This window comes from Nannospalax galili, unplaced genomic scaffold, assembly GCF_000622305.1.
Source record: "Nannospalax galili isolate Female #2095 unplaced genomic scaffold, S.galili_v1.0 scaffold666, whole genome shotgun sequence".
NCBI classification, from domain to species: domain Eukaryota; kingdom Metazoa; phylum Chordata; class Mammalia; order Rodentia; family Spalacidae; genus Nannospalax; species Nannospalax galili.
Genome location: NW_008356473.1, coordinates 5,207,232 through 5,217,801, shown reverse-complemented (window position 1 = coordinate 5,217,801; position 10,570 = coordinate 5,207,232). Strand labels below are relative to the sequence as shown.

Below are 10,570 nucleotides of genomic sequence, written 5' to 3'. Positions count from 1 at the left end.
TTGATGCTGCTAACACTTAGATGTTTGCACATACATCATTAATCTCTATGTATCTGATTATTACTAGTCACAGTCAGTTACACTCAGATTCTTGGTACCTGAGTATGGATATAAAGTCATCAGGTAGATGTTAATGGTAATGTTTATCACCTCTACTAATTAAAATTATTTCTCTTACATATATACTCATAAACTGGTATTCACTATACCATGACAAACTGTTAATTGAAGAAAGATAAACATTGACCATCCATCCTTTTCTTTTGTGGTTACTAGTCAATGAATTGGCCCCCACAGTTCAAAGTTACTTCAATAAAATAGGCTAGCAGAATTCTGAAGGTTTCCCCTTTTCTAATCTGCTGCATCTGTAAGCTGCCATTTTTATACTGTGGCCCAGATACAATCTGCACATTTCTCCCCTTGACTAGATGTTATGGATATGTAGGCTGGGCTAGTTTTCTTATCACTGTGACTAAATGTCTGACAAGTAGTAACTTAAGGAGCAAAGCTTTATTTGGGCTCACATTTTGAGGGAGAAGTCTGGCATGAAGGCATGATGGCTAAACCAGATTGCTTGTGGGTGCAAGAGTATAAAATTACTTGCTCACATCCTGAAAGATTAGAAAGCAGAAAGAGATGGATTCAGCCAGTAGCAGATAGGCTATTACCTCGAAGACCCACCCCCCAATAAACCACTGGCCCCACCTCCTCCCAAAGGCCACTAGCTGTTCAAGTGTGTGCACCTGAAGGGACATTTAACATTCAAACCACAGTATAGACCATATGGTACTTGGCTTCCTCAAAACTAGGGCTTTTTTTCTTAATAAATTGTGTGCACTCTACTTTTCTGTCCACATTTTTCCTTATTAAACACAATTTTGCATTTATACTGCATGGTACTAGTTTATGCCCACTTTCCTCAAGGTCACCACCAAAGGGATTGATTATATATCATGGTGCTTCCATGTAACTCTACATCACTGATAAAATATATGGTATTAAGGGAAGGCTATTTATATTCTAAAACAGAAAAAGTTCTCCCTAGTACTATATATGTTGGGAAACCCTGCTGTTAAAGTTGGCTCCTTTCTCAGCAGGGGCTTCCTGCCTGACTTACCTGGAAAGTGCCTCCAAGCAGGGATGCCTGACCTTATTCAGAACATGACCTTTGGCATAGTTATCTACAATAAAAACTGCCCCCAGGTTTTTTCTATATGATAATTAGGCATTGCCCTATAGCCAGATGATAGGATCCCCCTACCACATGTAAATAAAGCATACTATGAGCACCTATCAGCTGAAGCTTTGGCTGCTGCCTCCACACTATATTTGCCTTAACCCCCACTGAATCTGGAGCTGTTTCACTGAGTCTGGAGCTGTATCACTAAATCTGCCCCCGTTCGTCGCTTCTGCTCCCTTTGTTCTTGTGGATCGGTGGCCAATGACCCACGGGGGGAGGGAGACCTCCCACACACTATATATATAAATACACACATACACACACACACGCACACACACACACACACTTTGCCAGGACTATGTGTATGCATGCACCTAGTACTTGAGTTACAGACCCTCGCCTGACTCGAAACTTGAAGGAATCCAGGGATTATGCCTGCCTTGCTTCCATATGCCTATTCTTGAAACAGGATAGAAAGGAAAAATTAAAGGGGCCTGTGTGGGAAAAAGAGCCCCTCACCCCAGAATCTTGTATTTATGTGTATGGTTATATAGTGACTCCATCCTGAAATTCTTTTCTGTAGCCTAAGGTCCCAGCTTCACCTGAATGGGGTTCCCAAAGGGTATGTGATAGTTTGTCAACTTGACACAATCTAGAATCTCAGGGAAGGGTGTCTCAATGAGCAGTTGTCTAGATTAGGTTCATCTGTAGGCATGCCTGTGTGGGATTTTCTTATTTGGGTTAATGGAAATAGAAAGACCCACCCCAAATGTGGGTGGCACCATTTTCTGGGCTGGGCCCTGAACTTAATGAAAAGGAGAGAACCAGCTGATCCAGCGGTAGCTTGCAGGCGTTTTTGTTCTCCTGAGACATGGAACATCTCGCTCACACTTCTGCTGTGATGACTTCCCTGCTGTGATGAACTACCAAGTGGAACTGGGAGCCAAATAAACCTCCCCTGAGTTGTTTTTGTCAGGTATTTTATCCCAACACGAAACTAAGGGTGGAACTCTCCACTGCATCTCCCACTGACTAACCCACCCATTTGTAGATGATTATGTGGCAGAATTGCCAGCACTCCAGAACTCCCCACTTCAGGACCTGTGTAAGGTGCGTGTGTGTGTGTGTGTGTGTGTACACGCAGGCACTCAGGGGAGGCTGGGTGTGGTGGCACATGCCTTAATCCCAGAGGCAGAGGCAGGGGGATCTCTGTAAGAACAAGGCCAGCCTGGTCTACATAGTTCCTGGTACGCTGGGGCTACAGGGAGACCCTGTCAAAAATGAATAAATACCAAGGTCCATCCTGAAAAAAAGATTGTACCACAAATGTATCACCCTAGTTTGTGAGAGTGGATGGGCTTGGATGTGCCAATTGAATAACAGTCCAATGCATGCATATCAGGCCAGCCTAGTACATAATGTGGTCACTTTGAGGAATCTGAGAATTTCATATTTGAAATGTGCTTATTTTCTTTGAGACGAAATATCTGTCAAGGTAGAAGGGTAACATTTTGATGGTTAAGCTCTTAGCTACTTATGTGAGAGTTGAAACTATATGCTTTTGCCCCAGACTACCACAAATGTTACTGGGTCAGGATATTAATCTACAGACTCTTGATTTTTGAAAGGTGAATATTAATCAGATTAAAGCATAAAGACTTTTATGGTGAACTGGTCTCACAAGTGATCTGACATGCTTGACAGTGAGATCTATACTTTAAAAGAATTCGGCTCATAACTGAAGATTTGCTAATCCTCTTAACTGCCTCTTCAAAGGCTGATGTAGGACAAGATTTGCTATGCACTTGAAATGTATCCACTTCTACAAACCTGATCGTTTTTCTACTTGTAACTGTAATTCTCAAACATACAGTTGAGCATAATAAACACATTATGTAGATTTTATCAGTCAATAATTTTGCCAAGTATCTGTCACCTAGTTTTAAATTTTACCTTTTAATACTTCAGTGCACTAATGATGGATTTTGTTTTTCTTTACCCTGGCATGGTCTCCTGTAGCCAAGGCTGGCTGTAAACACCATATTCCATCACAATGTTTAGAAAATTTCAGTGTGCAGGCCTATAATCTCAGCATTAGGGCATGGAAGCATGAGGATCAGGAGCTGAAGGGCATCCCGGGCTATACAGAGTAAGGCCAGCCTGGGGGGAGGTAGGGGCAACTTCATCTTTTACTATGGGCTGTTAGTAATTTTTGTATAACTTAAAATTCCAGTAATTTGTTTAGTGCTTTCTAATTTTCAAAAATTCTTATCTAGTCTTTTACATTCCTTAAACAACACTGAAAAGCGCGAAGGATCCAGGCCAGGAATTCTGTCTCCAGCCCTCAAATGGGGAGTAACGAATAACAGTCTCCTCGACTTGGACGCTATGGAGGCAATAAATCGCTCGAGTGCTCTTCCCACTCTATCCCCAATCTCAGGAGACGGTACTGAAGCAGAACTGAGTTATTCTAAATCTTAGTACTTGTGCTAAAAAAAAAAAAAAAAAAAAAAAAAAGGTTCCATCCCCCTGCAGTTTGCCTTTGGCTGCCATTCTGGTGAAATAGCCCCGCTTTGTTCCCCGGGAGACTTTCGTACTGCTCAGGTGGAGCTAAGGCGAGCGTCGGACCTCGGGAGCCCTCCGGCTGCACCGCGCTTGACGGCCCCTTTTGCGACGCTTGCCGTGACTGCCGTAAAGCAAGCAGCCGCTGTGGGCTTTGGTGACAGGGAGTCCAGCGGGGCGGTGGGCGGGCGCTGCAGGTACACTCGCCGGTCGCTCAGAGCCCTTTCCTGGCGCTCCACCACCTTGGGCATCTGCCTGGGTCGGGCGGGAGGACGTGGAAGTCCGTGCAGGTACGGTCTGTGAGTCGGTCGGCGAGCATCCCACGCTTGCTTCCCATACGCTCAGGAGTGTCAGCAAGTGAAATCCTCATCCTGACCCGGGTCGATGAGGAAGGCGGGTGGGAGCAGTGACATTTGCTCGGAATGGTGAGAGCCTTCTCGGAAGTTGCGGGGAGCGAGCATGGAAGTGCCGGGACAGGAGCAGTTGCAGCGATCCTGGATGCAGGGGTCCTGGATGCAGGGCTGAGCTCCCAGGGAAGGGAAGGCAAGGTAGGAGAGTGACTGCAGCTAGCCAGGAAGAGTTGCACCTGGGAAGGAGTTCCCTGCCCTGCAAAGGACGAAGTTGTGCGTGTGAAGCGCGGCTGCAACCGCTTTATGGAGGGAGGCAGCTGCCCCGGCTTCCCAGGCTCCTCCCGGTGTTCAGCCTCCAGTACATCTGCAGGAGCGCGTTAGTGAAGCACCCCTTCCTGTGCTTCAGAATGATGTGCTCCCAACGAGCCGTGCTCAGTTTCATGTGGCTTTCCGGACTGCCTTCTGTTTGCATTATCATTGGGGAATGTTGGAAGAGGTTGCATATGAATACGGCTGGCTTGCTGGAAGTTTTAGATAGTAGTCCAGAAAACTGAATTCTGATTTCATCGCAGGTGCCATTTGTCAGGCAACAAGAGGCAAGCTACTTTTCTGTGGACCCCAATTCTAAGATATAAAGATGACCTAGATGAGATTCTTTCTACTTTTGAAGACAGCCTTTTGGCTGTCTCTTAATTTTTACCTGTTCTCCTTTGTAAAGTGCTGTCTTGAGTCAGATAGTTTGTCTTCTTTAAAACCTATAAAATTTGAGTCTGAGGAGGGAGAGCTAGCTCTCTTTGCTTGCTTTTTTTTTTTAAACATTTTATTATTTTTATTTTATGTGTATGAGTGCACTCGTGTCGTGCAATGCCATGGAGGTCAGAGCGGGCTTCAGATTCCCCTGGAACTGGAGTTAAGGATGGTTTGTAGCCGCCATGTGGGTGCTGGGAATCTAACCCCGGTCCTCTGCAAGAGCAGTCAGTGCTCTTAACCGCTGATCCATCTCTCCAGCCCAATTCACATAGCTTTATAGCTTTACTAAGATCAAGACCTAAATGTCCTCAACCAAGCAATTAGTTATTTGCATCTTAAGGGGATGCTTTACTTACTTAAAAATAATTTGAAAAATAAATAAAATACCCACCAGGAGTGTTGGTGCACCCCTTTGATCCCTGCACTCTGGAGGCAGAGGCAGAGGCCAGCAGATCCCTGAGAGATGAGGCCAGCCTGGTCTACATAGTGAATTCCAGGCCATTTGGGACTACAGGGAGACCCTGCCTCAAAAAACTGAAATAATAAATAAATAAAATAAACTTGATTTGGGCTGGGAGGAAGTTCAGTCATTAAAGTGCTTGCCATGCCATCATGTGGGGATCTGAGTTCAATCCCCGAAATGCACATAAGAAAACTGAGTCAGGCAGCCTGCACTTGTAATCTCAAACCTGGGTAAACTGACAGGCGGATCCCTAGGGATCCCCAGCTTGCTGAGTTTGCCAGAACTGTTGAAAATTCTTGGTGTGGAATAACTTGATTTACCTGTCAACACCCTGGTGTATTTCCTAATGTCATGGTTATGGTTACAGAGAAAGTGAAGACAGAGGCACCTACTAAAATTAGAACATTACAATTACATTTTGACTGTGAATAAAGAATAGGGAGGTAATTCCTGAGATATTTTAGAGGTAACACCCACAAGCCTTGGCGTCTCTTTTGTAAACTATCACATTGCTCATTTTTAAGTGGTACTATGTTATGAATGAATTAATTTTTTATTAGTTGTAAATTAGAGGTAGGTCCCAAGAGACAACAGTATGTTGGACTTTCTGTCTGTAATGGCTGATAGAGGAGGCTTAGCAAGGGTAGAGTCTGCTGCTTTAGACTGCACTACGAATCAGCACACAGTACAATGGTGTGTTTAGTACACGAACAAGAAGTAGCTGAAATCATGCTCAGCGTGGTGGTGCACGCCTTTAGTCCCAGCACTTGGGAGACAGGGGCAGGTGGATCTCTGTGAGATCAAGGCCAGCCTCATCTACATAGCCACTTCCAGGCCAGCTGGTGGTATAGGGAGTATAGGGGGTATAGGGTCTCAAAAAAAAAAAGAAAAGAAAAGAAATAGCTGAAATCTTGAAAATGAAGGTGTTTTCCTTGTTACCCCAGGAAGTACCTTTATATTAGACTATTATTAGTACATTTAAACCGACAGCAGAAGCTAGTGTCATTATCAGTGTTAATATGTGCTGCTAGTTTTCAGTTTGGAGAAAATCATGGTTTATTCAGTTATCTTGATACATATTATCTGCAGATCAGTGAGTAATTCACACATCTGTTGATATTCTCTTGGGTAGTTTGTTGATCTTATGTCATTTTTTACAGTGTTTGTTTTATACAGGCTTCAGCTCTGTAAGCCCATTTGGATTGTTTTAAAACAATCCACACCAAAAGTTCTGATGGGGAAATGGCAGAGTAAAGACATTTGTGCTTTGTTCTATCTGAAATTACCCTGAAACAACATGGAAAATGAGAGACAGGTGTTATTACAGCATTTCTGGGACAAAAATGACTGAAACCCCAAACAGAAATGTTTGAGAAATGGCCACCACAGGTAAAAAGAGGCTAGAAGAAGATCCTGGGGGAGAGATCTCAGACCTGGCTTTGCTCCTGCAGGGCAGCATGTATTGGAAAGCTGGGAGCGTGGCAGACTGTTGAGCAGCATGAACTACCTGGAGAGAAGACGAATGGGAAACACATCGCACTCCCCTCACAGCAGCAGAATGCTGGAAGACTTGTCAGACTAGGAAGCATCTTTCTACAGCTGCAAGAAATAATGCTTTAACAACTTTTTCTCCTGTTTTAAATATTTATTATTTTTATTTTATGCGTGAGTATATTGCCTGCTTGTGTCAGTGCACCCATGTCGTGCAAGTGCCCATGGAGGTTGGAGGAGGGCATCAGATCCCCTGGAACTGGAGTTACAGATGGTTGTTGGCTACCATATGGGTGTTGGGAATCGAACCTATGTCCTCTGCAAGAGCAGCCAGTGCTTTTAACCACTGAGCCATCTCTCCAGCCACAACTTTTTCTCCTAACACACATTCTCTGTATAAAACAGTCTGAGAAGGAACTACCTTCTTGTATAGAACAGAACCTTGTTCCCACCGATCACAGTATTCCCAAATAACTGATAGGGTGGGGTTCAGGTTACTTAACGATAAGTAGTTGAAAGGAAATGAGCATAGTGCATAACAAGGCTTCGAAGAAAAGAAGCAAGAAAACATGACAACCCAGGACAAAACTGCACAGGCCTCAAAAAAATTAATGAAGCAAGTACACCTTTAAAAAGGCAGAGTTGGGGCTATACCTCAGTGGCAAAGTGCTTGCCTTTTGTGTGTAGAAGCCTTGGGTTGAGTCACCAGCACTGCAAAAAATAAAGACAATGTTGATTGACTTGAGAATTAGGAAGAAATTCTAAGACAGAAGTCTGGCACAGCTTGGGAATGAAAAGAAAAAGAAATAAAGGCCACACTGGAATGGGAAATTACCATGGAAAATTCTATGCCATTGTATGAGGACAGGCTTTGGAAAGGTGAGCAAAGTGAAACAGGAAAGAAAGGAGGTATGCCCCTACTGTAGTTCTGGAAATTGAGAATCCAGTGTTCAAACACAGCCTCAAAAGATTTTCTACAAAGAAATCTCATATTCTACAGGTTGAAAGAAGACAAAAGCCTTAAAGAAAAACTAATATCAGTAACCACTATAACAAAAATAGGATTTCATAATAGGTAAGGAATGTATAGCATCTTTGCTCATCCCATTAAAAAGATCAGATTATCTATAGATAGGGTTAGGGAATTCAGTGTTATCAGGGGAATAGTTAGCATTAAAGGGAATGGTACAAATTCTGCAAGTCAGAGAAAATAAAGTGTGACCTCATAACCAAGCTGTCAGCTGACAACTATTTTTGAACAGTGGAAACTGAATCCCTTGAGTTCTTTCTGATAAGCTGCAAAAAGAGTTGAAAACCAGTCATCTATAAGTGGACAGAGGGTAATAGGATTTTAGGGAAATGCTGTAGGAATGCGAATACAACATTTGTGATGGGATAGAATAAAACAGTAAAGTAGAAATATCTAGTGAAAGTCAAGACCGAAGGAGGAACAAAGGCAGAGTGTAGTATAAGTTTGCCAGTTTCTTATAACCAGAAAACCAAAGTCAGACAACTTGGCCATCAAGTAAAGGAGGTATTTGTGTACTCCAAGGAATAAAGGTGAGTACTAGAAGACCCAAGTGTCTTTAGCCAAGATCATACTGGAGAGAAGGTAGAAAGAAGACTGCGCATACTAAAGGAATAATCACAGGTGATAGCTATGATGAAAGAATGAAATGTTTATCAAGGTATTCTTACCCTTGCAAATATCAAACATAACGTGGGGGAGTTATAAAAACTGACTACATCCTGTATCTCTCACACACACAGCTGAAAAACACAGAATGAGACCAAGCTCCTTGACTAAGAACTCTCAGCTCTTTCCTATGAAAGTGGTTCTCAGTATGGTCAGCAGCAGCACTGCCCATGAACTCATCGGATACACACATTTCTAAGGCTCAGAGGTCCCAGGCCAGCTCTGCTGGGTCAGAAACGGTGGAGAAGCCCAACCCACCCCACCCATCATCTCTTGGTCAAAATGTTCTGTGCAACTGCAGATGGCTCGTTCTCTTTCCCTCTCTGTCCCTTCCTCCTTCCCTCCCTCTCTTTTTCAAACAGGGCTTCTCTATGTAGTAGTTCAAGCTGGTCTTGACCTCACCATGTCACCGGCTGTTCTTGATCCCCCAGCCTCACCATACCAAATGCTAGGATTAAAGTATACATCGCCACATCTGGCTAAATAGTTTCTTCATTGTGCTGCCACTTGTTGGAGTTAATCAAAATTGCTCTTTTTTCTTTTCAGAAATACCTCTGTTCATAGAAAGTGGAGTTATCTTCCTATTTCATCAAAAAGATGAAAACAACTGGGTTGCTGTCAAGAGAGACCAGCACAGACTAATGAGTAGGATCAATAAGAACGTGGTCTTGGCCCTTCTAATCCTGACAAGCTCTGCGTTTTTGCTGTTCCAGTTGTACTACTACAAGCACTATTTGTCAGCAAAGGTACTTTTTCTTTTCCTATTATAAGACTTCATTGTAGCTGTGCATTCTCTTAATGTGCTTTTCAGTGCATAAAATTAATGTTTAATCTTTATGGAAACATTTCTCACTGAGATTCTCATTTTTGTAGGATGTGTGCCAAGCAATTCAGAATTATAATTAAATTTTTTATAATTACACAGTTAAGTCAGAAGTGGTGTTTCAGGAATGATTATTCACATTTTCTGATATATAAAAATTGTTATCCCACTAAATACTCTTAGACTGGAGAGAAGGCACAGCAGTTAAGAGTGCTGGCTGCTCTTGCAGAGGACCTGGGTTTGAATCCCAGCACCCACATGGTGGCTAACAACCATCCATAACTCCAGTTCCAGGGGAATCTGATGCCGTCTTCTGACCTCCACAAGCATTGCACGACACAGGTGCACTTGCGTACATGCAGGCAATATACTAATATACATAAAATAAAAATAAATATTTAAACAGTCTCAGTTAAATGAATTCACTGATAAGTAATTTTGATAAGATATCAAAATGATTTTATCTCATGGTATGTATTCTGACTCAGAATCTACTGGAAGAGTAGAGTGTAATCTTCATTGGTATTTGTAGGATGAAGAAGTAGAGATACTGGCTTGAAGTCCAGTGTCGTCTTAGTAGTAGTAAACCCCTGCAGCAATGTTCAGGACCTTTAGGAACCATTACCCTGTTGTGTGTCCTTGGCTAGGAAAGGAGGAATGTTCGCTGTCTTGGAATAAAGGCCTGCTTCTGCTTATGTTTAGAGCTTTACTATAAACTTGATGTTGACCCTAGCTGCTTAAATAATTTTTTTTTAATTTTTTTTTAATTATTTAATAACCACATGATTAGAAGCATTTCATTACAGCATTAACATATTCAATAACAATTTCCAGAGCAAAGATGCTTCTCTTTCAAAATTAGCTGTAAAATTTGAGGTTCACAGTTAAATTAATACAGTTATACAGTATTGAACTCAGTATAACCCTTATAAGACATAAAATTGAATGAGGTTTTAACTTTTTTTTTAATTACAACATAGAATAAGTAGATTTAATAAATGTTTATAGCATATTTCATCCAACAGCTGTGGAATATACATTCTTTTCAGCAGTCCAGGTAACTTTTTCTAAAATAAATCATATTTTTTTTATTCTTATTCTTTTATGAAGTTAGTTAAAAATTAATGAACAAGAAATTAAAGAGACTGCGCTGCAATTAAGTTAGAATATTCTAACTGAAAAACAATTACTGTGAAACTATTTACATTCTCATAGAATTATAAACATTTCTCAAGGAATACTTTACAGCACAACT

The 10,570-nt window shown here is 41.9% G+C and overlaps 1 protein-coding gene across 5 annotated transcripts in view; it reads left to right on the top strand.

Annotated features, from left to right (window-relative positions):
- Window positions 1-3,886: 3,886 nt before the first annotated feature.
- Window positions 3,887-10,570, top strand: part of Fktn (fukutin) — a 60,368-nt gene continuing 53,684 nt past the window's right edge. For 4 of the 5 annotated variants that reach the window (XM_029556945.1, XM_029556944.1, XM_029556946.1 and 1 more), the window contains exons 1-3: window positions 3,887-4,032; window positions 6,757-6,970; window positions 9,039-9,238. In XM_029556945.1, the coding sequence (XP_029412805.1) occupies window positions 6,967-6,970; window positions 9,039-9,238 (204 nt within the window). In that variant the 5' untranslated portion in view covers window positions 3,887-4,032; window positions 6,757-6,966. The remainder of the gene's footprint in view (window positions 4,033-6,756; window positions 6,971-9,038; window positions 9,239-10,570) is intronic. The other variant, XM_008854658.3, reaches the window with a different exon arrangement.